At 38.7% G+C, this 27,246-nt stretch overlaps 2 protein-coding genes across 6 annotated transcripts in view; one reads left to right on the top strand and one right to left on the bottom strand.

The window, feature by feature from the left end:
* The window catches only part of dock1 (dedicator of cytokinesis 1), a 557,290-nt gene that overhangs the window by 184,297 nt on the left and 345,747 nt on the right, over positions 1–27,246 (top strand). The window lies entirely within an intron of this gene.
* The window catches only part of insyn2a (inhibitory synaptic factor 2A), a 71,972-nt gene continuing 53,894 nt past the window's right edge, over positions 9,169–27,246 (bottom strand). For 3 of the 5 annotated variants that reach the window (XM_062976065.1, XM_008106682.3, XM_003218562.4), the window contains 2 exons: positions 24,375–24,446; positions 9,169–12,920 (listed from right to left, as the gene is read on the bottom strand). In XM_062976065.1, coding sequence (XP_062832135.1) covers positions 12,737–12,920; positions 24,375–24,446 — 256 coding nt within the window. In that variant the 3' untranslated portion in view covers positions 9,169–12,736. Of the gene's footprint in view, positions 12,921–24,374; positions 24,447–26,070; positions 26,778–27,246 lie in introns of all 5 variants that reach the window. The other 2 variants (XR_010004581.1, XM_062976066.1) reach the window with 2 other exon arrangements.

Here is a 27,246-nt window from a genome sequence, read left to right on the forward strand (position 1 = left end):
AAAGAAAGGAAAATGAACAGCTTTTGCTTGTTTAATCTACCACTTAAACATCAGTGCAACAACTCTGTACCTGAAATCTGGAGGGATATCCTTAAAATAAAGTGTTGCCTTATTATAAAATTGCAGCTCACATTAATTAGCTCTTCAAAGCATGCTTTTACTATCAATATTCAGATCTTATAAGTTCAGTACAATTCCATGTCTGTGACAATTTTTAGTTAGAAAGAAAGGATCCACTAAAGATCTGTGTTCAAACAGGATCAGAATAGCTGGTGTTTTTTTCCTCCTCATCCAAATACATTTTCCCCACAAACGCTCTTGAAAACAAAGATGAGTTAATAAATAGCAGTGTTCAAAAGGAAAAGAGGGACATTTGCTCTACTTAAAGCTACTCTTAAAGGCTGAAAACAAAACAATCCAAAAAATAACCAGACAGGTGCTTTCATGGGCATGGATTTTTTTTGTGTATGTGTCAGGAGTGACTTGAGAAACTTCAAATTGCTTCTGTTATGAGAATTGACCATCTGCAAGGACATTGCCCAGGGGACACCCAGATGTTTTACCATCCTTTTGGGAGGCTTCTTTCATGTCCCCACATGGAGCTGGAGCTGACGGGGAGCTCATCCATGCTCTCCCCGGGTTGGATTCGAACCAGCAACCTTCAGGTCAGCAACCCAACCTTCAAATCAGTCCTGCCGGCACGAGGGATTAACCCATTGCGCCACCGGGGGTTCCATGGGCATGGAGACTATGTACATATAATAAATGTGATGCAGATTCTATGGAAGAATCCAAAGATGTAGGTGGGCCCAAATAAACTCTTCCAAGCATGGTCTTTACATCTCTGATAATTACTGCTTCCATTTATTTAACGTATGTAAATAAAAAAGAAAATATCATTTCATTGTGGTTGCTTTTTCTTAATTTATAAAGTATAACCTTTTAAGGGAATTGCCTCTATATGTTAGACATTCAATTCAACCTTGAGATTGTATGGTTATGTCCCAACTTAGTTCTGACCCCAGAGGCCAACCCTACTATATCAACAACACAAAGCTGATCACCCCACTTGAAAAATTGCATCGATGGGCTAGAAATTTTATCTGCTTTAAGTCTACCTTGGTCAATTCAGGTTTTGTATGACCGTGTCCAGTCGTGAATGCTATCCACATTGTATCTACTATATGTAGTCGCCCAACAAGGTCAGATCTGATCTTATGATACTTTAATAGAAAACAGATCTCTGCCATGCTTTGACACTTCTGCTTAAAATCTAAACTGTTCTCTAAGTTAAGAATTAAAACATACTTTCCTTGCAACAGGCTGTAGATTTAAGCATGGTTTCTCCTGCAGATACACCCAAAACCTTCATAGAAATGATAAGGTTGGAATGCTTTTAGTACTATTTACTGATTCAAGAAGATATAATTGAAAGTATTAGTTAGGAATCCTTAAATTATTACCTATTGTACCTTTTAAACCTTGTCACTGAACAAATTGAAGACTTTTGATGAAAAACTCAGTTGTTGTAAAACAAAATGCAAGAGTGAGTACATACTCATAACTGAAATACTTATCATATTGTCAAACTTATCCTTGGAAATTATCGGAGTTGATAGGTGTGGTGTTTAGCATGGGCCCGGGATCTGGCTTTCGTAACTTCCCCCAATTGGAGGGGGGAGTGTCTGATGGTTTAGCAGGGGTGCGGCTGTAACGGTGTTCCAGTATTAAACCAGTCAGTAAACAACTGCACCCGCTGGCATGGTTACGTGGCATCTTTCAGCAGCAGGCTGTCTGATTCCTTATCCAAGACCCATGTATGGTGGCCAACCTTGTTTCTCATTTGTACCCAATAAACAAGTTGTGGCCTGTTATCCCAACACTGTGTGTCTTTTTTCTGGTGGGTAGTTGCTCCTGCCCACGCAATTCTTGTTCAAAAGGTGCGACTTGGGGATGTTAATTGGGAAGTGGACAATGTAAGGGATAGAGACTTATCACATGTTTAACTGCCTTGTGAAACCCTTGCATAGTTAATTCAGAATGGTTCAGCGTTGATACTAACAGATTAAATATTGTTATGATGGAATGCTAGAGAACATTTGTATTTGATCATTCTTTGACGTTAAAAGAGATAGAATACAAGTAATGCTGGCTTAGAACATGTCAAAAAGTATTTTTAATTTTTTTTCCAAAAAAGTTAATTTTCACACAATGTGATTTACATTCCAAATAGTGTGCTTTCAAAAAAACAAATAAACCTAAAGAAGAAAAGAAGATGGAAAATACACATAACTAATACCAGTAAGGTTCTGTCTCCTCGATCATGACTGTAATGAAAGGTAAAAAAATTACAATCCTACTACTGCAATTTTACCAAGAACCACAGCTACAGATTATTATATTGATCAACTCCTTATTGCTCCTGTAATAGTTTCCAATTTTTCAAAATATCTACAATTCACATATAGTTTAGAATCCATGTTAATTTTGTTTTACTCAGCCACCTTAACAATCTATGCTTCAGTTCTCAATGTTTCAGTCTGTTTTTAAGTATAAGCAAACAATGTCCCTGCAACTGTTGTCATTATTTCATTATTTACTTTATTTATACCCTACCTTTCTCCCCGTGGGGACTCAAGTTGGCTAACAATCCCACCCCTTGATCATAGTTTATAAAATGCAATACAAAAATAAAAAACAAAACAAATAATACTGTATAGTTCACGTTAGAATATATTAAAATGTAATAAATATACTTAGAAACTCACAAAATCCCCACCAAAAATCTCTCCCACACATTCCCAGCAGCATGTCCCTTATTCTTCCTCAAATGTCTGCTGGCAGAAGAAGATCTTGACCTGCTTGCGGTAGGCCAGCAGGGATAGGCCATCCTGGTCTCTCTTGGGAGAGAGTTTCACAGTCAGAGAGCACTTGAGCAGGTGGTGGAACAGAGAAGGCCCTCTTCAGTTTATCACAAATGTCTTCCAGGATTATAGTAAGAGATACATTCCTTCAGATACCATGGACCGGAACCGTATAGGGCTTTATCGGTCAAAACCAGCACTTTGAATTGTGTCTGGAAATGTGTTGGTAGCCAGTGGAGCTGTTAGACACCTGTAGTCACCCAGAGTTAATTGTCTCGCCTGCCATATCTCCTCTCCAGGTCTTTACCCATAATGTCTGACAAAACACTTTTGATAGTATTTCGAAATCAACCTTTTTTTAATTATTGTAGATTTTAGACCAGAAACTTTTCACTTTTTTTCTAAGTCCATATATGAAAAAGAAGCCCTCCTTACCTTAATACCAAACATTTGAAAGCTTATGTTGGGTTTTGATTGCTGCAGGGTGATTAAGCATTCCATGATATCTGCACTATATTCCTTGTTTGATACAGTATTTTAACCACATCCCTTCTCTTTAGGATTGTGGACATGGCCCTGTCCTTGTTTTTCCTCATGAAATATCTGTGGGGAAGGTTAAGTTGAGAGTATTGATTTCTTATTCTAACCTCTTGAACTTCATGGTTGAGTGGAGATTTGCAACAAATCTTAGTCTTATATTCTGTCCACCACACTCAATTAGATTTATTCATGACCAAATCAAATTTTCTAGCTACACTGTACCTTTTCTAGCCTTTCTAATTTATGAAAATCTATCATACACCATCATGTGGAAAATTAAAATATTATGGATTTATAAGCTTGGATGTGAACTCATTCTGTTCATTTCATCAGATCTTAATTAAGGGTTGTGAAGTCATAACCTCAAGAATGTGTATAAAGCCATATTCCAATGCATTACTTAGTATATGACAAAATATTTTTTTGCTAAATATGATACTGGCCTTATTTGTTTTATTTTCTCTTGAATGTAATATTTTCTGAATAGCTGTTGCGGTTTGAGTGTAAATCACTGTACTACATTGTTTCCACTTTTTATCACTCTTCATGACGCATGCATGTTTGGACATAATCCAAACAATATACTGAGATAATAGCTTTTGTATAATTTACAGGTTTATTCTAGTGCTGCAGTTTGCTCCTGCAATGTTACTGTTATTTTGAAACGATCCATCTTGGCTCTTGAGAGAAAGAAGCTCTATTCATCATGATTGAAGACTCATTAATGCAATTATGTATCTTCTTCCAGGGGAATAAATCATAGGATTCAAGTTGGAACTGTACCATGGGTCATCTGTCTATATTTTCCGCACTCTCTTAGACTTTATCTCTGTTTCTCTTTTTCACACGCAAACACACAGAAGCATATGCAAAAACTCAGCGTTTATACACAATGTCTCTCTTACTCTGAAATATTGTTAGAAACATTTTTGTCCAATCTGTACTGATGATTTGTTTAATTTTACAAGTACCACAGTCTTCTCTAGTACTTTATTACTTGATCAGTTGAAGTTCTTTTTCCTAATATTAAACCAAAGCATGGAATGCTGAAAGTAGTAATCCTTAAATCCTTTATTATTATTATCTTTCCTGTGTTCAAGTCATCTTCATCCAACAGCCATCCCTTGGAATAGTGTTTTAATTCAGACCTGTTAATATATTCCCCAGAGCCTCCAAATCATTCAGCATCTCTTTATATTTCATTTCTACACTCGGTTGTTCCATTGAATTATCCAACTCCCCTTCTCGATTGTAAGGCATTAAGTCTGAGGTAGGCTAAGGACTTCTTCAACTGGGGTCTCTTGTGACTCCAAAACAGAGAGCTAGATCCAGGAGAAAGTTCAGTGGCCCTATAGATCTGATTCCAAGCCAATAGGTTTTTTAAGGAACAAGAATGCCAAATCCCTGTGTCAAAGATCCAAAAAGTGAGAAAGGAAGGAGTAGTCCAGCACAGCTGTATATAAATGAGGCTGCTAAATTGTAACTGCTTCTCTCCCCTTGAGGTACTGGCTCTCCAGCAAATAAGCACCTGTGTTGTCTTTCATAGTAACCAATATTTCATTCTTGTACAGTAGAAAATCTTGACTCTCTTATGCTGTAGAACTCTGCTTAAGCAAGTTAGCTGGGACTATCATTCCAGTATCTGTTGATCTTGTCCTAGCAAGCTTAATATTAATGAATCATGATTGAACAATGAGGTACAAAATGGAGAAAGTATTGAAAAGCATCCCTCTATGCTTCTGCAAATTCCAAAGAGAATAGTTCTCTACATACCGGCGTGTTTCTCACTGAGTCTTCTTCAAGGAATCTGCCTCCAAACCATCACATAGATATTGAGCATTTTGGACAAAGGTTGGGAGAATGAAAAGTTGTAGGTCTTAAGAATGCTAGTCTATATGTAATACCAGGGCAGTGGATTTTTGCAGTGTGTGTGTTTTAGAGAAAAAGAGAGATGGAGAGGAGAGAAACAGACAGACATTAAAACACATCAATCTAAACCCCGCAGGGGGTCCTCCTATTATGTGTCACTGGAAACTGACTGCAAGATGACAGGATCACTGTAAGATCACAACCTTGTACAAAGATCCATAGAACTAGACAGTGGATAGTAATGGCTTTTTAAGGAATTGTGGAAAGAAAGTCTCTCTCTCTCTCTCTCTCTCTCTCTCTCTCTCTCTCTCTTTTAGCAAATCGTGTTCCATTACCACAGACAAATAAAAGTAACGCCTTCTCCATAGATTTAGCGAAGAATTTAATCTAGCCTTGATAGCTGTCCAGTATTTCAGGTTGATGACCTATTATAGTGGTTCTCAAAGTGTGCTATGTGGGACCCTTGGGGCTCCGCAAAGCATGCTCAGGGGCTCCACAGGAGTCACCACCCCCCACCTAGGAAGCACATGGCCTGTGGAGCCCTACTGCCACTGGCATGGCCTACAGGGACTCTCTTCCGTCGCCATGGCCTATAAGGTCTCCCCACACTGAAGCCGCCCTCCTCGACCCAAAGCTGCATTTCCCACACTAAAGCCACCTTCTCTGCACCCTCCCCAACCCAAAGCTGCCATTCTCAAGCACTCCCCAACCCGAAGCCGCCGGGTTCTCACCCTAACCCGCCCTCTCTGCTTCCAAACTGTCCTCCCTGCCCACTCCCTGCACCCAAGCCACTCTCCCTGCGCCAAGGTTGCCCTCAGATTTGCAGGGAGATAAAGTGGGGTATAAATAAATTAGGAATAACAATAATAATAATCTCCTTCACATGGTGCATTCCTTTAAGAGGAGACTTCTATGGGCCTGGGCGGGATAGAGAGAGGCAGTTTTCTCATGGAGAAGGATTGAGAGGAGAAACATGGGCTTTGAATGTGACTGAAAGGGAAGGAGGGAGTGGAGGCCGAGTGAGCAAGGTGTATGTTCGTTTGTCCATGAAGGGGATTGTTCTGCTTCCATTGTGGTTTTATGGAATATGCTTGGATTCTTGTGACAGGGAAAGAAGGAAAAGATGAGTACCTTACACACAAATCACTCTCGCAATGAATAGGACTTGGGTCCTTCTTCCCTGCAATCTGTCCAGGGCGGGAGAGCAAAGGCCCAGGAGGTTTATCTCCAGAAGTTTACCTAGTAGGTTTCCTATTATTTATTTCAAAGGCTGGGTGGGCATCTGTTGGGGGTGCTTTGACTGTGTTTTTCCTGTATGGCAGAAGGAGGTTGGACTGGATGGCCGCATGGGTCTTCCACTGAAATACTGTTAAGTTTATATTGGTTAAAGTTGTTGTTCATTTTAAATATTGTATTGTTCACTCTTTCTTTTTGCACTGCAAACAAGATATGTGCAGTGTGCATAGGAATTTGTTAATTTTTTTCAATCAGTTCACACAAACATTCTCCATCCATCTTCCATTGGCCCGGCCCATCTGTCAAATTTTAAAATTCAATGCGGCTCATGTACAAAAGTTTCTTGGGGCTCCATGAGAAACTTTTCCTTCAAAAATAGCTCTATGGCTTTAAAAGTTTGCAAACCCATGCTACAAGAACAATTAGAAAGAACATCATTGACCTCACAAGAATAGGGCAGATTTTCTGTACTCTTGTGACCAAAAAAAAAAAAAAAAAAAAAGCTTACCTCATCATTGCTCTTCGGCTTGTTCCATCTTTGAGGGTAACACTTGTCCTTTTTTCAGGTAGGTGTTACCTTCAGAAATGTCATGGATACAGTGCTGGCTGTTAACCACTCTCCATTTGCATTATATTATTTGGGAATCTTGCAATACATGTGTTACTTTTTATACCATGAACAACAAAAGTATTGGTTGCTACCACACCTAGGTTACTACCCCATCTAGGACTAGATTATAGGCCTCGGCATGAGCAGAACTTGGAAAATGACTTAGAATGTAATTACAGTAGAGTCTCACTTATCCAACATTCGCTTATCCAACATTCTGGATTATCCAACGCATTTTTGTAGTCAATGTTTTCAATATATCGTGATATTTTGGTGCTAAATTCGTAAATACAGTAATTACTACATAGCATTACTTCCTATTGAACTACTTTTTCTGCCAAATTTGTTGTATAACATGGTGCTTAATTTGTAAAATCATAACCTAATTTGGTGTTTAATAGGCTTCTCCTTAATCTCTCCTTATTATCCAACATATTTGCTTATCCAACGTTCTGCTGGCCCGTTTATGTTGGATAAGTGAGACTACTGTAGTTGCCGTTCCAAGTCCTCAAAACATAGTTGGTAAGTGATGCAGTTACAGCTGTAAAAATAAAATTTTATTTTTTCATTTCTTAAAGATGTCAAAATGGTAGAAATCAGTAGTTAATGGTACAAAATACACCTAAAGAAGCCACACCCCTCGTAACTTTTAACTGCCAACTAAAACATTTACAATTACATCATAGAACTTATCCTTAAACATGAACTTAGTTATTCTTTTAATATTGCAAAAAAGTGTAAGTTACATGTTAGAAATAATTTGTAACTAGTGGATTAAAGTAAGAGCTCCCTGTGGAAAGTCAGTTTATTCCCCATTTTGAGCTGACTGGGATGGAAATGTCCACTTACCCGGTGGCCCTTGCCTCTGCATTATCGGCACCTGGCCCTGCAGATTTTGATGGACTGCGGTTCCCATCAGGTCCATTCAACAAAGCCAGCCAATAGTAATGGATGTTGGGAGCTGTTCCCAAGAACATCTGAGGTCATCGAGTGCCTTTTTTGCATTGCTACATCAAAAACATTTCACATACTTTTCCTCAGTAATTTTTAAAACTCTGAAGATGGTTCAGTTACTTCGTTTCTTATAAACTTACAATTTGGAGATGTAAAGCTGAGAACATAGCGGGCTTCCTAAAGTGCCAGCTGAATCATTAGGTCTTGGTAGGTTTTTCACAGGGGCTTCCTAGTTCTGTTCAGTTAACCAGTCCCCGTCAACATGATGCTCTTTAGAACTGCAGTGGTCATATATAATGGGAGTTGTAGTTGTAAACATCTGGAGGGGAGTACCACAAAATGGTGATCAATGGACTGGTGCTGGTTAATAAGTCATCAGATGCTGTTCCCTGTCAGGTTTCCGGGAAAGAAAGAGTTGTAGTCAATGAGCACAAATATGCAACTGGTCTCTGGCACACTGGGAAAGAATAACTGCTGGTTTGCAACATCAGTTAGCTTGGCCAGCACTTTACTACACCTTTAATGTTGTTCTTGACTGAATTGTTTATATTAGCCTAAATACATCTTTTGTGTAGCCAGGTCATATTTCATGACTGTTACTGTTTTCAGATTCTTATTTATTGTATTTATCTATTCATCTGTAACAATAGAAATGGGAGAAAAATATTAAAAAATAAAAGATGTTAAGAAATTGCATTCCACTAACATAAACAGTAGTGTATATTTCGCTAATTTTAAATAGCCTGTACCCTTACTTTATTGATATGGTAGTAATGCATGGAGAGGGTGGAAACCCCTGCTTCACTGTCGCAAAGAGAAAAGCTGTGTCTTTTATTGTGCTGTTAGTGGCAATGATAATTATCAAGTTTACAAATTATATCAGCTTAATACTATTACCAAGACGCTGTTAGACCAGTGCTATTTTAACAACTAATTTGATTTTAAGTGCTCATGAAAAATTAATCCATTAGATTTTAGGAGTTTAATACAGTAATGAAACGTTCCGGTGACATGGGGACAGCCAGCTTCTTCTTGTACAAAGGTGTTTTCACAAGCAAAAATCATTATAAAAATATAACAAAAGGAAACAATTCATCTACTTGATATTTTTAATTATATTTTTTCATTTTATCCTAACTATAGAAAGTATTTTACAGTGGTCTCAAGTTTTCTTTTTAAGAAACTTAAGTGATATTTACATGGATTGTTTTCTTATAATTTCAAAACAAAGATTTATGTCACGGTTGCTTTATGCAAATTGATGCAAACTTAGAAAATATTGTCCCTGCAGTATGAAAATAGCAAGTAATATAAAATTACTACAGCATTTATTAGTTAGAAATGAAATCAAAGCATGATATGTCTTTATAAGTAAATCAGTGGTCGGGCCACATGAGATTACTAGCAAATTTAGCAACAAATTAAGGAATATGCCAGATTGGAATGTGATGACACACTTATTTTGGATGCTCTGCCTGCATTTTAAAAAATGATTTCATTCAAGTTGAACCATAATCACTTTACATCTCAATCACATACTGTACTGGCTACAATTTGCGATCTTTCCCCTGTAAAACTTCTAAATTGTGCCTGAGTGATCCTAAGTGTAATACAATATGATACGTTTTACACAATTAGAAAGAACATTTTATTACAAGTTACATAGTATGATACGATAACACAATTTTGAGCGAGAAAATGTATTTTACCTTTTGAAAGAGGAAATGTAAAAATTAAAATTTGCCAGCAGATTAGGAAAAATACTATGTTCAAATATAGAATATTTAATTAGTTTCATTTTCATCTTCAAAATGGTTTTGGAGCATGTCTGTCTTTCCCAGTTTTGATGCCTTCATCTTGTACATTCCGTGGCAACAAGGAAAATATATTCTTTGTGTGGGAATAGAAACCCATGAGAATATGGGCTGTTTATTCTGTCCCAGATTCAAAAACAATTAAATGTGTTGTGAGGAGATTATAAACTAGAAGGTATTTCATGTACATTTTAGATTGTGTACACTTGTTTCCCCATAACGAGCCATCTCTGAATCAACAACCTATGAATTAATGTCTTTGAAAAATCAGTCTTGGTGTACAAAGTTTTGCTACCAATTACGCTACTAGTTTTGCTCTTTGTTACCATCCTACAAGATCCCTTTACATACCGATATTCCTGACTAACACCGCTTTATCTTTTAATTTTAGATTGTTTGTGTGTCAACTGGGTTGGGTAAGAAGGAGGGCTGTTAGAGCAAAACCATGAAAATCCACATATCCCAAGTTTGCATGTTAATATTGGGCAGATAGAGCAAGATAATGACCGTATAGCTCTGGATTACTGAACCAATGTATACCCATGTATTGGATTGCAATCTCCTTTGTGGACTCAAGAACATCTTGAAAGCAGCTTGTGAATTTAGTATTGTCGCCAGCAAAAATAAACAAAGCTCAGACTACATATGAAAACTTCCCACTTCGACATTTGTAGATGAGGGTTTTCAAACTGTGTAGTAAATGGTCTAAGGAACTGGGCTGCTTATATATGTGAAGATGCTATTTGCAGAATCACAATAACATTAATCTAGTCTATGTATGTATATATTTGAGGATTTGCCTTGGTTTTCATAAAAATAAAATATTTAATGCTCTGATATATTTGGGATTCTAAAATATTTATGGTGGGATCTTTTGTAAACAGATTTGAACTTTAATCAAAAACATTATAAAATTCATTACACTTCATTTCCCACCCATCCCTTCAGCAAAACAAACAAACAAACACCCCCCCCCCCCCAAACAATTGCACTTTCCTTCATGGCATAGTAATGCCTTTCTCATCCTACTGCTTTCGCCAAAAAATATTTTAGAACTCGTTTTGCTTATGCACAATTATTTGTAGCCCTCATGGAATTTTACTAGAAAAATGGTTTTTTCCCCATTAAAGCATAAATAGGAAGTCAGGTTTTGACATTGACCATAACAATCATGTTTATCACATTTTCATCAGCTTTGTAATTCAAACATTTTTCTTCCCAGAAAACAACCAGATTGCTTGCTTTGGGGTCTATAAATTATCCATAATACTTAAATAATGAGTTTGATTAGTAAGCAGAATATATTACACATTCAAATAGCTTTTTTGGTGGCAAATCTACCAACATTATTTTTCTCACTTTCTGCCGCTTCGCTATACTGGAAAAAGTATGCAGTGTTCCAAGATATGAAATTATAGGCATAGTATCTTCCACATACTCTATTGAAATTTAAATTATTGAAAAACCAGAGGATTCTTGCATAACAGAAACATTTCAGAAGAAAGCAATTACATAATAATTTCTTTAAAGGAAGTAATTCAGAGTATAATCCATACAGTTACATACTCTCAAATCCCAATATTGGGAAAGTCAATCAAGTGCTCTAACTTTCTTCCATTGAAATTGGTGGGAATTATAAGTGTTTTTATGGTGGCTGGCTCATGCCCAAAGTGTATAATTAAATGAAAAATTTAAATGTTACTCTTAACATAACGTTTTAATTCAGTGTTCTCATTTGTTAGTACTGAATGACAATTAAGATGGTTGGATGTTTTATGGCGCAACTAAATAAAATTGCCAGGCTCTGGTGAACTCTTAAAAAGCACAACACATTATAAAATTTCTGGCACAGTGTGTTAATCGTGTATAGTGTTTTCTCAAGACTGAATTACAAAAAAGTATTAAATTGTGGCAGCTGCCAATGTTCTGTTATCTGAATGTTAACTGACCCTTTTATTCTTCCCCCTGCCCCAAATATGGTGCCAGAACATAGGATTTCAGCTGTTGGGTACCAACAGATTAAAAATGATATCTAAAAGAGCTTAGTGCTCCTAGCTTTGACCCTGTCAACTTTCAGTGAGTAAAGGCATGTCCTGACTTTGGGTGGCTTTTGGCTGCTCACCAGTAAAAATGAGCAGAGGTCTGGCAATGAGGATGACACTAAATCAGAGGTGCCAGCATTTCACTGAGATGCAATCACTTGGCTCAATGCTACAGCACATAAAGGCAAGTATACACACATAGTCACATCTTAAAGATAATTCATGGTCCTGGACCATATGAAAAATATTGTGCTTTCCTCAGGATATTTATGTGCTGAAAATGGCACTACCCGACCCAAGCATTTTTGGAAAATTAAATGTGCAATGAAAGCCTTTGGAATTAAAAGGCTTGCTTTCTTTTTTCCTTCACAAAAACATCTTAACTGGACTAATATATTCAGATGTGAACAAAATGGCAGTCTGACATTAAGATGCTTTAAAAACAAACAAACAAACAAACAATTGTGGGTTAAAGAACTTGGGGAAGATAGTTTTACTTCACCTCTGCTAACATGATTTTCTATCCTGATTTTTAAAAAAATTGTTTACATCCCACACTGGTGAAATTCGGATAAAAAGTTGGCAAGGCATACTTTTAACACCTTGCTCCTGAAAGTTAGTTCATAGGTAACAAAGGCCTTTTTTGGTACATGTGGTGAAAACAGAATGCTTCCTCAGTATTGTTAGAGTAACATTGCTGACAGTCACCTGCTCAAATGACCAAGATCCTTTTTTAAAAAAATCCCACAACACTGTGTGGATGTGGTTTTTGAAGAAGGCCTTAAATTCCATGTCTTATGGACTTAGTTAAAGAAACCAGAGTTTCCATCTTCCATGCTTTTTTGATTCAGTTTTGGATTTTTGCTTGGGAGTTGAGGAGTAACTCTCCTGGGAATAAGGCAAAGGTGCAACCTGAGTTTCCTCAATAGGATGAAGTTTTCTCAGAACTGGCTGTAGTTTGTCTTCTTGCTGCTTAAAATCTAATTCCACACTAAATCGTGGAGGGAAAAAAGAAAACCACAATCAGTTGCTAATATAAATATTCTTAATTAAGTCAACATTGATAATGACTGTGACAAATGAAAGACACCCAGATATCTCTTTCAACACATCAGTTATGAAATAGTTCAAATGAAGTATGGAATGTAAAACAGCATTTAAATATGTCATTTAAATATAAAATGCTTACACAATCCCATAAGCTCATAGAAGGCTGCCTTATACTACTAGAACAGTGGTCATTCTAGGATAGACTTTATTTCATTGGGTTTGGATTGACTAATAGGATTCAGGCCTTAGTCTCTATTCACTGCTCTTATGTATAATTCCACATGTATAAGATTATTATTATAGCCATATATATTTGCAGAAAAAGGGGCATAGCAGATACATCCCTTGATATTTAGGAGATAGGTTCTGTCTCTATAAGAAGGCAATAACAATAACAACAACAACACACTTCATTTATATCCCGCGTTATCTCTTCGGAGGGAAATAAAACTGATTACACTTTACATATATAAGGTAAACATTCAATGTTAAATGGCATGTTGTGTAACTTATTTAGATTATATTTTCACCTGGAGCTAGGTCTACACATCAGAGTTCAGGTTGACCTTGCCTCATCTGAAATGCTTGGGACCAGAAGTCCTCTGGATTTTGAATATATTGTTTTTGAATTTGAAATACCAGTATTTGTATATATATACATAATGAGATATCTTGGAGATAGGACCCAAGTCTAAACACAAAATTAATTTATGTTTCATATATACTTCATACACATTGCCTGAAGGTAATTTTATACAAGATTAATAATTTTGTGCATGGAATAATGTCTGTGTAAACGGAATTATCAGAAAGCAAAGATATCACTATCTCAGCTGTTCATTTTGGAATTCTCAATACGGGATGCTCAACCTGTGTTAAAGCCTGAGGTAATAGTTCCAACATCCTAGTGGGAGCTGAAATGTAATGCCACATAGTAAACAAGAAGTTTCTGTTCATATTGTGTTTCTGGAATATGACCAGGGATAACTTAGTTTGACTCTAGTACTCAATCACTGATAGTTTTGTATTCAGGAAACATGAAATGAGGGTGACCTCACTAGCTCCACTTCCATGTTACATCGTACATTGGGGTCAACAATGTGAAGAGGAGAGGCTCTTCTATGCACACAGCTTTTAAATACTGGAACATTAGAGTTTTTTTATTATTATTTATTTGGTTAGATATGTTTGTAACTTTTTACATTGCAAAATATGAATGAAGATGTGCCAAAGTGTACACTGATAACAAATATGCAGGAGATTTTGTTCTTCAAAAAAAATTGCTCTTGTCCTTGCCTCATTTTTTTGAAGCAACCACCTTTATAAACCTGATGATATCAGAACTACAGAATTCTAAATGTGATTAGAGTTCATACAATCAAAATGATGGCGTCTGATTTCTATGTATTCTTAAAAAGTCTTCTAAATGTCACAAACATATTGAAATAATGACCTCTTTGATTCTTCTTTATCTTTGCTGTGTATAACATAACCTAAACCTGAAGCTCAGCCAATTATAAACATAAAGCTAATCAGATTTCTAGAGAACATCATATTACAAAACAGAACTTCAAAACAGAAAGATTGCAAGGGAAAAGCAAATTCAATTCTATTACTCATCTGAAGATTTAAAATTGCCACATAAATGTAAACTCATAAAATATGCATCCTAAATTGTAAGTAGTATGTGGAGTGGAAAAATGCCCTGCTGGCTGCCCTGCAGTTAAGGGAGGGAAAGAAAAAGATTTGGAAGAAATTACAGCTCAGAGATCAACATACATTAGTAAAATACATTTCAGATTTAATTTATAAAAACAAAGAGGCATGATTTCAAGCTGCAGCAAAAGGGTAATTAGTAATGGTAATGCACAGCAATCTGGGAAAAAAGATAATCTTTTTTTCAAACCATGTTTGTTTTGTGGAATGATGTTTTTCATATCAAATGAGAACTAGGTTAGTTGTGCAGTAACTTTCCTTACCTGTATGAAGATCAAAAAAAGGAAAGGAAACAAAAAGGAAACAAAAAGAAAGGTAAAAAAGGGCAAGACAATAGTTCAAATCTAGGGGAAATTTTTAAACAATTTCATCTTTTCCTCCTGAACCGGAAAATATTATATAAAATGACACATCTTTGTACATGTAACCTGTTCATTTTCTCTTAAAGGTATAATTCTGTGTGAAAAAATAGGACTTGAGTTCTTGAGAGTAGAAATTTAGGGTGAAAACCCCATAAGGATTTTTCTTTTGAGATCCATGTACTGAAATATTGACAACTTGATTAAAAATCTACTATATAGAAAATAGTAAAAAATTATCACATTTTCAAATATTTCTTATCTTTTCAGTCACTCATTCTTGTATGCAAATATTTGTACCCATCAGATACAGTATTCTTTTTGGAATACTGGAGCTCCTGGTGATTAACATATGATGAGGGACATTAAGAGCTGCTGACTGGAGACTACCTAAATGGATCCTAACATAGTGGAGGAAGTTCAGATGTTTTAATCACTGTCTTCCAGCACCCCCACCCCCTGCGATACACAATCCCACATTATTGGGGCTGGAATTGTCTTCTACTCTTCTGGGAGGTCTTTGGTGGGGAGTAACGTAAGGACAGATGGGGAAAGTCTTCATCTATGAACATTCCTAAGTTAATTGATCATAGAATGCTAGATCTATATCTATGTTCCCTCTGCTACAGATACCACCATGGTGTAAGAATAAGATGCTGGAACATTCCCCAGGAGGAAAGGAGGAAGGAAAAAGAGAAGGGACGAAGGAAGGGGGGAAGAAAAGGATGGAAGGAACGAAGCGTGGAAGAGAATGGAGAAAGGGAGGGAGGGAGGGAGGGAGGGAAGGGAGGGAGGAAAGAGAGAAGAAAGGCAAGACAAAAGGGAAGGAGAAAGAAGTAGAGAAGGAAGGAGGAAGGAAAAAGGGAAGGATGAAAGGGTGGACGGGAAGGAAGGAAGGAGGGAGAGAAGGGAGGGAGGGAAGAGAGAGACGGAAGTAAAGACAAAAGGGAAGGAGAAAGGGAGAGTGGGAAGCAGGGAAGAACGAGAGAAGGAAGGAAGGATGAAAGGGTGGAAGGGAAGGATGGACAGAAAGAAGTATGGAAGGGGATGGAGGAATGGCAGGAGGGAAGGAAGGAAAAAGAGGGAGAGAGGGAAGCAGGGAGGGAGGAAGGAAGGATGAGAGGTTGGTCAGGAAGGAAGGAGAGAGGGAGAGAAGGGAGGGAGGGAGGAAAGAGAGAAGGAAGGAAAGACAAAAGGAAAGGAAGCCTTCACCTTGGCTCGATGTCATGCCCTTCCATCAGCTGTACTCGAGGGCCGATACCCGAAGACCCCCTACCCAGAGAGACTGCCCTTAGGACTTGAGTCAAATAGAAACAATGGAGCATGTGCTCCTCCAGTGCCTATTCTACGGGGACATTCAATCCAGACTCATCCTGCCCTTGCTATATAATTACCCAGGCCGTACAGGGCACTTTTACACCAACCTGCTGCTCTCAGATACCAACCCAGTTATAACCTACAATACCGCCAAGTTTTGTGTAGCAGTACTTAAAATCCACCGATTGTTGACCGGATCCAACAGCTAATAATCCCAACTATCAGCTAACTGATGTGTAAATGAGGTATTTTCACCCGTCCCCCACACTTGTGCCTTTTTTGTCCAATCCCTTCCCCAAAGAGTTGTACATTTTACCCCTCAACATACCATTGTTTCTTTAGCCTTTTAGATTTTATGTACATGCTTCTATGAAACTGTACCCCACTTATGCTGGTCTATGACCATAATAAAGATTTTGATTAGATTTGATTTGGAAGGAGAAAGAGGGAAGGAGGGAAAAAGAGGGAAGGAAGGAAGAACAAAAGGGTGGAAGGGATGGAAGGGGAGAGGGAGAAAGAGGGAGGTAAGGAAGGGAGGGAGGGAATGAAAAAGTGAAGGAAGACAGGATAGGATGGTGAGAGAGAGGAGGGCCAGAGAAAAGAGCCCAAGGGGCCGCATTCGGCCCCCGGGCCTTGGTTTCCCCATACCTGGTCTATAGCATCCTTTCCAGTCCCAAGAAAGGACACTTGACCTGCTATACTCCTCAGTCATGTTGCTAATCTAAAAGGTAATCATGCCAGGATCATGTCTTACTAAGTAATTGCTTTATAGCTATGATGCTGGTTCAATGTTACGTGGTGTAGGGCTAGTATATGGCTATGACAAACAGCACTGGAGATTCCAAAGACTGATTAATGCCACAAATGTTGTGTTTTAAGGGTCTGTTCTAGAATAATCTAGTTGCTGTCTACATCATGCCAAGAGTTCTTGCTTTGTGGAATATATCCCCTGGCTACTTGAGGAGTGTTTGTGCGGTAAAGATATTTGTCACAAAAGATAATGCAAATACAAATGTCAATATTCTGTGCTTATAAACCCATATAGCATTATTTTGCTTAATACATTTTTGTTCCTGCACTCTACATTTCAGAGAAGGAACTAGCACAATCACCTCTGATTATTCCTTGCCTAAGAAAAACTTAAAGGCATCCACACACATATTTTAATCCAGCAATAGGGCCTGAAAACTTGAATAATGATCAGACATGGTGAATATTGAAACAACTCTTCTGCTATACGATTATGATCAGAATTACTTTCCCAAGCAATTTCTGGCTCATTAATCTTATTACTTAGTCTTGTCACTGAAATACATGGGTATGGAGCAATTCTGTTTCTAAATTTCTCACTGTTACTCATATTGTTACTGACACAATAACAATAATTAACATATTGATAATGCTATCCACAATTAAACGTCTGCCTTTCACTGATTTGTTTGTCATTAGTTTATTACAAACATGGCCACTGTCTTCTCACTAGAAAAATCCTTTATGTCGGAGTAAGGATAGATTTCTGCTACCAGCAATGTGAAATTCCAGTGTTGACTACAGAATTTAATCTTTGGAAGTCTGTCCTTCTGATGTGAAGGGGAGAAATTTGTTCCACAAACAACAAAATTCACAACAGTATAACATACTAAATTAAAAAAAATTCTTCAGGCATTTTGGACTTTTGATTCCCATTACTCTGTTCTCATTGGGCCATTTTCCACTTAAGCCCCTGCCTAGCTTCAAGAAGAGGTTTCAGAGCAAAACTGCTTCACTTCAAGTTAGGAGTAATGAAAGCACAGCATTTTAGATACAGTAGAGTCTCACTTATCCAACATAAACGAGTCAGTAGAATGTTGGATAAGCGAAAGTGTTGGATAATAAGGAGGGATTAAGGAAAAGCCTATTAAATGTCAAATTACGTTATGATTTTACAAATTAAGCACCAAAACATCATGTTTTACAACAAATCGACAGAAAAAGCAGTTCAATTCACGGCAATGTTACGTAGTAATTACTGTATTTACGAATTTAGTACGAAAACTTCGCAATGTATTGAAAACATTGACTACAAAAACATTGGCTACTAACAAATTGACTACAAATAAAGATAGGATTGCATTAAATGAATTTACAGTAACAACATTGTTGAAAATTAAATCTGTAAAAAGTTCAGTCCTTGCTGCCTAGAGAAACAACCGTGGATCCGGGCTGGAGGCAGATTGCATTGGTAATCCAAAATGTTGGATAAGTGAATGTTGGATAAGTGAGACACTGTTGTATTGTCACACTGCAATTCCCTGGGAATTGCAGTTGTCTCTGAAATGCTACACCATACCCATTCATTATACATGCATTGTTTTTGAAGTAAATTAGACAAGTGTAACATTGCAACTTTGTTGCTTTTCCATCTAGCATTTGGCTTGACATTTCCACAAAATAAGACTTTTCTTTATTTATGGAAGAAGCCAAAGATGAGTAAGACCCAGATGTAAGAAAGCAGATGGAACCTTTTAAAACGGTAGCTGTATCGTTTGGCTAGATAGTATGCATTTTCAAGGTATCTTTTTCATATTAAAGGTTTCTCTCTGTAGTCTGCATTAACTCAGTTGAATGGGCATTACTTCAAGAATTACTGCATTCAGCTTTCAGATTTTTAAACTCTGATCCTCAAATCTCTAGAGCAAGTAGATGCCCTATTGAGACGTAAGTGAGTGGTGATTTTATATCATCTAATTAGCTTTCATCTAGTAAGATGGTCTTAACATATTAACTTTTTCATTTGCTACTCAGGACTGAAAGACTGCATTTCACAGATTGTAATAATCTGTTTTCCGTTGAGCTCAGATTTAAGCATCAGAAGAACTATAAAATCTAGAGTAAAATTAAATTAGGCATCAGCAAGGAAAAAATTTTTTAATCTAAAGGAACAGAAAATAGCCAAGTTGGCTTGGCTTTCACTAATATTTCTCAAGAAGTTCAATTCCAGTCTAGTTTAAAGAAGAAATCTTTTCTCTAGGGTAAGAAATTTTTTCTGAACCTGAAATAACCTTGAATTAACTTATATAGTTCTTTTAACTTTCTGACTAAAGTGAGGGCTATTATGAATGCTGTATATAGTTATCGCATTAAGATAATTCAATATTAAATGAAATATTGTTTATGAGCAGGATTACAAATGGCAGTTTTTTTAGGATGCAATACGTAGTAAAAGTAAAAGTACAGTAGAGTCCCGGTTATCTGAGATAAAGGGGTGGCCCCCATCTCGGATAACTGAACGGCTCGGATAGTGCAAGGGCTTGCCGAGGGACATCTCCCTGGATCTCCCTGTGGCACGCTCCTCATTTCTCGAAGGGACAGGCCCTGCTGGAGCAAGGGCCTGTCCCTCCGATAAACGTGGAGCGCGCCACGGGTTTTCCTCAGTCAGGCCATTGCTGGAGGCAACTTTTTCCTCCAGCAAGGGCCTGTCCGAGGGACATCCGGGGAGATGTCCCTCGGCGAGCCCTCACCCGGCAATCGCTGCAGCAACGATGGCGAGGCATTTGCCTGGGCTGATGGCTCACCGAGGGACGTCCCTCATGAGCCCTCGCCCCTTGGGAAGCGCCTCGCCATTGCTGCTAGGCAGCAGCTATCGTGGGGTGCTTCCTCCTCCCTCTCCCTCTCCTTCTCTCGAACCCGTGAAAAGGAGAGGGAGAGGGAGGGGCGCCCCGGTGGTGCCTCGGATAATACGGAGTCTTGGTTAACCAGAGCTCGGTTAACCGGGGCTCTACTGTACTTCATTTTAGGTTATTAAAGCAACTTTAAAGTGAGGTGTCATCTGTACGCAGATGATGTCCAGCTCTGTCACTCCTTTCCACCTGTCACTAAGGAGGCTGTTCAGGTCCTGAACCGGTGTCTGGCCGCTGTGTCGGACTGGATGAGGGCTATTGAATCCAGACAAGACAGAGGTCCTCCTGGTCAGTCGTAAGGCTGAACAGGGTATAGGGTTACAGCCTGTGTTGGACAGGGTCGCACTCCCCCTGAAGACACAGGTTTGCAGTCTGGGGGTTCTCCTGGACTCATCGCTGAGCCTGGAACCCCAGGTCTCGGCGGTGGCCAGGAGAGCCTTCGCACAACTGAGACTTGTGCGCCAGCTGCGCCCATACCTTGGGAAGTCTGACTTGGCCACGGTGGTCCACGCTCTGGTCACATCCCGGCTGGATTACTGCAACGCGCTCTACGTGGGGCTGCCTTTGAAGACGGCCCGGAAGCTCCAATTAGTACAACGGGCAGCAGCCAGATTGTTAACTAGGCCGGCTTACATGGAGCATACTACTCCCTTGTTAAGCCAGCTCCACTGGTTGCCGATATGCTACCGAGCCCAATTCAAAGTGCTGGTCTTGGCCTACAAAGCCCTAAACGGTTCTGGTCCAATTTACCTGTCCGAACGTATCTTCCCCTATGAGCCCACAAAAACCTTAAGATCTTCTGGAGAGGCCCTGCTCTCGGTCCCACCCGCCTCACAGGCACGGCGGGTGGGGACGAGAGACAGGGCCTTCTCGGTGGTGGCTCCCCGGCTGTGGAACTCCCTCCCCAGTGACATTCGGCAGGCCCCATCCCTTTTGGGGTTCAGAAAAAAACTGAAGACCTGGCTATGTACGCAGGCATTTGAAGAGTAAGCATGTGTTGGCTTCGACTCGGTCTGAATTACAGCTCTTGTATAACGTCTGGTAGATGAATGGCATAAGCACTTTGCATTGTTTTAAACTTTGTATATTGTATTTTATGACTATTTTATGACTATTTTATTATTGTTTTAACTGTTTTAATCATTTTAGTTTATTTTATATCAGTGTAACGGCATCAATTGCCACTTGTAAGCCGCCCTGAGTCCCCTCGGGTGAGAAGGGCGGGGTATAAATAATTGAAATAAATAAACTTTGATTACATTAGAACTAATAGTTTTACCATACACATGCATAGATTTTGCAGGTTTGTTCTTGTTGAATTTGTTTGTAAGTCGGAACAGTACATTTTTTAAAGTGCAATGCTAGCTATATACAGGGTATTTGAAAAAGAACTCCTTAGTTTTAAATATAAATGCATTAAAACTAGGGAGTTCTTCCGAGTCCTCCACGTTTCCCGGTGTGGCTGGCTGGAGCGGCGGCAGAAAAAGGAGCCTGGCCGCCTCTTTCAGGCTCCTCTGCTGCTGGCCGCCCTCACTCTCTCACCCACCCTCGCTCGCTCGCTCACTCACTGGGCGGAGCGGTGTTCCTTCTTCCCTGGCTGCAGGAGCAGAGGCAGCCAGAGCAACATGGCAGGCATGAAGCAAGGGGCCCGGAGGCGCTGGTAGGAAAGGCTTCACTCTCCCCAGGGCTTACAAGGGGGAGAAAGGCCACTTAACTATTAAAAGCAGCAAAGGGGTGGGCAAATAAATAAATTGATTTTCCGCAAAACAGCGAGTCTGCGATAAGCGAACCGCAAAGTAGCGGGGGAACACTGTATAATAAAAGGGAAAAAAACCCTCTAGAAACGATTTGGAGCCTTTGAAATCTTCATCCTCCATGCCATGGTATTTAATTAGACAGCTATTGTGTCATGCAACATTAATATTCCGCGAATACCATCTTGAAAAAAATTAGTTACATTTAATCATTTCTACATTTCAGTTATGCTGTATTTGACATTACTGGATGCAGTTGGGCAATAGAGCAATAAAGGCAAGATTTATTGTGATAAAGCTGCTTTTTCTAACTCACTCAAAAGCATTTTAAGCATATGTTACCTCTACCCTGTGATTATGTTTCTTAATTTATATGACCTTAAAGTACATTATTGCAGAGCTGCTCTTACTTTAGCTGACTTGGTGAAACAAAAAAGTTTTAACGACAAGTCTACAGCAAATAGAGTTGCTTGAGGCTCTGTGTCTTGACTTTTCCATCTGATTACCTTCACCTTCAGAATATTGTTTTCCAGGACAGGCTTGATTTTCCTCTTTGTGGATCTTTGGCCTTCTCCTTATGGTGTATGAATATGCTGCTTTTAAATTGTCTGTGATTCCATGCATGCATGTTGTCCCCGGGGGGTGGGTGTCCCCAGGGCGTGGGGGACAGAGGAAAGATCAACAATAGTGCAAAATTTTGGTCTGTTAAAAATGTGGATGAGATGAAAAATAAGGCTATCTGAATGAATGTAGAAAAATAAGAGAAGGATACAAATATCCACCAGAGGAGATGACTAAATAGGTATTCAGCAATCTGGCTAAACTGTCATAGTCAGACACACCTGCTGAAATCTGATGGTGTCTTTTGAATGTCTCAGTAGACAATGTAATCATTTTGCATTTGGCTATGGGAACTTCTCTAATCCCACCTCCAGTCCACCCCACCCACTACTTTAGTCTGGTGGTGGGGCTGCTAAGTATAAATAATGAGCCAGGGAAGTTGAGAGGAGAAACGTAGTCGAGTTCTGTCACCAAATCTGTGATGCTGTGTTGTGCCATGCAGTATCTTTGTCAATATCTGAAAAAAGTCCACCTGAGGAGCTAGGCTTTGACAATTGTAGAATGAGGAAAAGAATACCAACTACCACAAAGACAACAACAACAACAACAACAAGACATATGCAGATGTACATTGGACTTGCATGTATCACTTTCAGGCTGTCATCCATTTTATGTGTTTATATTTATATTGGTTTGTATTTAACCAATTGTATTTATCATTGAGAAAGGATGTCATTTCTCCCACTTTCAGAATGAAGCAGTACTTTCCATAACAGTTCATTTACTGATCATGTGATCTAGACTTTTCAATAAGTTTCAGGATCTCCTGTGGATACCTGAAACCGTGGATATTAGCAAACCACAAATAGACTCTGCCCTTATGAACTTCTAATATTAGAATACTGTAAAGAATACTGAAATAATACTTCCTTGAATGGCTTACATTACACAGGTGAACAAATGAGATAGGGCTAGACCTGCTACGGTTAATTCAGAGTGGACCAATTTATACTTAATGCATTGTGCAAGCAAACAGCATAGCATTTGATTTTTTTAATAATGTAAACTTTCTGACCTGAGCATCTCTTAGATTTCTCATTGTATCCATTCCATAGCGAGCTCAACTAGTTTAATCAAATTTACTATATTCCTTAGACACATCTCTCCCAACTTGTTGGCTAGTCCTCCCTTCATAGTTTCAAAGTAATGTGACAGATCTCTTTCTCCCACACAATAGCACTTGTCACTTGTCACGTGGTAAAGTTAGAGAAAATCATAAGTTTTTTTTTTTAAATTATGATAAGCAGTGGGTGGCTGTTTAGTACACATTTTCTCTCTGTTTCTTAGCTATTCGCTGATCTCATACCTTATCCTGATTTCCTGGATATGAAAAGCATTAGACGTTTTTGCTAAAGAGAAAATTACTCTCCTTTCCTGGCCTCAGGTTTTTAAAGCTGACATCATATGTTGCATTCCAAATAGCTATATGTTACTACATGTTGGTGCTTACTCAATAAAGCAATCATATTTGAAGTGGAGAATCTTATATTTCACAATAACAGTGTGTCACCCTTTCAGTAACATGAATGTGGAGCAAAATAAGTATACCCACTATTTCAGAGTGTACACCTATAGGTCTATAGTATGTATCTTTTAAAATTGTAATTTGCAATCCACACTAGAGATTGTATTGGGCCAGTGTTAATCAATGAAGCCCTGAGTCTCAAATAATACTTTTTTGGGGGGAGACAACATTTTCAGGGTCCTGAAGCCTGTGTTCTACAGATTTTTGCAAATTACATATACAAATTACACACCTGCATCTTCCTCTCATTTTTCTTCTTTCTAGTATTTGAAATATTCTATAAATTGGATTTTATAGTACAATAAACATTAATTTCCTGGCTTTCTGTGCATTCGTGCTGAAATACCAGTTTGAAACAGTGACTTGTATTCAATCTTCTGTGAGAGAAAAATATAACCCCTTTCCCCATGTTAAAAAGTGGGAACATGAGAATGATTAACCTACCTATAGATTATACATGCACTGTTCCTGCATGTGTCACAGTTAGATGTGTCTTGACCAGTCCGATATGAAAGCCTACAAAGATAAGAACATATAATTAAAAGTATTTGTTTCCTCTTTGGTTTGCTTTCATTTCATATAACAACCAACATATTATTTCTTTTCCCATTTACTGTTGGTTGTAGCTTTACATCAGCCCTTTGACACTCAAAGACACTATGAGCTTTGGTGTTTAATGGCAAGCAGCCTGTTAAATATAGAGGGCGACAAGTCAAATATGCAAAATGAAAAGGAAATCAATATATTATTCGCTTTCTTTAGATGTTCATACTTGTCATGCACAGTATTTTTGCTACATTTTGTCCTAACAAGTGATATCTGGATATCTGGCTCAACAGGTAAATATTCTGATTACCTGCTATAGCCAAATCACTGCCATTTCTAAATGTTCAGAGTCATCCCACAACAATACTTTATTATGAAACAAGATACACAAATCACTGTAATAATTTGCTTTTTAGTTACTTCATTGATTTCTGTGATTTCTTCCAACATTATTTCTGGAATGATAATATATAAGACCTGGATATTCATTGAGAATATTTTGCAGTTGCTGCAGTTTGTGGGCTTTTTATCATCAATTTGTAGTTGAATGGAATTTAACCGTAACACTGCAGTGTGGGTGAAGTTTTTTTAAAAAACTAAGTCTGCAAGGTTTTATTCTCCATTAAGCAAGAGATGCCTTCAGATGTAGCAGTTCAATAGAGCTCCTCAGCAAAACAGGTAAAATACTTGACAAACCACCTGAAAATGCATATGAACTGAATAGTTTAGTACAGTACTAGTCTTTGGAAATGTTTTATGCATGTGTTTCCTTTTACCATATATATACATTATTAGGGCATGATTCAGATGGAGCTGGGTTTTCCATCTGTGCCTAGATCCTTATGCAGACAAGATAAGATACTGCCAGAACAAGAAGTCTGTGCACATCTTTCTGTATCTCTGTGGACCTCTCCCTATGTCTCTGTTAATCAAGTTATTTCTGTCTTCCTAACTGGATGTAATCATGCTAGACTAGAGGCATGTTTATGGGAGATCTTCAGAAAGTTCCGGTGTCTGTACCCATTGAGCCAAATAGGAGTTCATTCACTCCCATCATGAGATTATGTTTCTTGAGTGTTCTGACTTTAGTGCAAGTAGATTGTGTCCAAATTTGTTGTATGTCATGAAGTGAATACTAGTTTTGGGACCACTGTATATAAGGTGTAATTACTATTAAAATTAGTTTTGATATAATAACTCAGATATAATAGCTGTGTAAGCATATAGTATGGTTGCTTACCTATAAATGTGGTTCTCCGAGTGGTCATCTGTGAAATCCACACATATGATAGTGATTGATGCACATGCACAGCCGCTCGGGATCTTCTAACGAACTCTCTATAACTTTAAGGCTATGGCCCCATCCATCTTCCCCAGAAGAGATATAGGGCATGGGCGAGGTTATAGCCCCAGTTCCTCCGCCATGCAGTGGCAGAGAGGCCGAGGCATGACAGATAGCGGGGAGGATGGGCGGGGATGTGTGGATTTCATAGATGACCACTCGGAGAACTATGGTTACAGGTACACAACCATACTTTCTCCTTCGTGGTCCTCTGTGAAATGCACACATATGGTAGACTAGCAAGCTACGTACCGTGGATGGTGGGCGTTATGCTGTCTGACATCGGGATTGGACATCAATCTTGTAGTGTACAGCAAAGGTGAGCGGAATAGTCCAGATGGCTGCCTTGCAAACACCCTTCATGTAGGCTACTGAAGACGAATGAGCCTTGATGGTCTCTGGAGAATCCTTGCTTGCTTGCTGATATGCAAGTTGAATGGCTGACACCACCCATGCAGAGATATACTGGAGAGATAGTGGACAACCTTCATTATCAGGTCTGTATGCTACAAAAAGCTTCGGGGCTTTCCGAATTGCTTATGTCCTGTCGACATAGTAGGCTAGTGCTCTACAAACATACAGCATGTGAAGAGAACGTTCAAGGTCAGTAGTAGGTTTCTAAAAGAATGCAGGTTAAACGCTATCTTGTGTGTTATGAAAAAGAGATGCAACCTTCGGCAAAAAAGCAGTATCTGTGCAAAGCATTACCTTGTCAGAATGAAATCTGAGGTAGGGCTTATCCATTCTCAAAGCTCACAACTTGCTGGCTCTGTGTGCCGTAGTTATGGCCACTTGGAAGGCTGTCTTCCATTCCACGAGATATCATCCATCGCCATTGGCTTAAATTATGGTTTCAGGAGAGCAGAGAGGACCAAGTCCAGTTGCCATGCAGGTGGTGGCAGTGTTATTGTAAGGTGGATGTTCTTATAACCCTGAAGGAACAGCTGCACAAGTCGGTCCTGGAAGCAGGAAGTCCCAAAGATGTAGCAAACTCGTAGTCAAAATCCAGTCCAAGGTAAGTAGCCATATAGTAAGTTTGTTAAGTTTTTAGAGAGAGAAGTTCCCAACGCTGCTACTGCAGAGGCAGAAAAAAGAAACTGGGGCTATAGTCTTGCCCAGGCCTTATATCTCTTTTGGGGACAGTGGGCGGGGCCATAGCCTTAAAGCTATAGAGAGCTTGTTAGAGCATCCCGAGCTGCTGTGCATGTGCATCAATCACTACCATATGTGTGCATTTCACAGAGGACCACAAACAAGAACTATCATAAGCTTCTTCTTCTTATGAAATGAATGGAAAATGCATTTTGGAGTCTTTAATGAGGGGATATGCCTTGGACAAAAATAATTAAATATGTTTATCTTGTCATGTAACTTCCTCATAATGATTTTCCCATCTAGAAACATCTTTCTATCTTCTATTCTCCTTTT

Source organism: Anolis carolinensis, chromosome 3, assembly GCF_035594765.1.
Source record: "Anolis carolinensis isolate JA03-04 chromosome 3, rAnoCar3.1.pri, whole genome shotgun sequence".
NCBI lineage: Eukaryota > Metazoa > Chordata > Lepidosauria > Squamata > Dactyloidae > Anolis > Anolis carolinensis.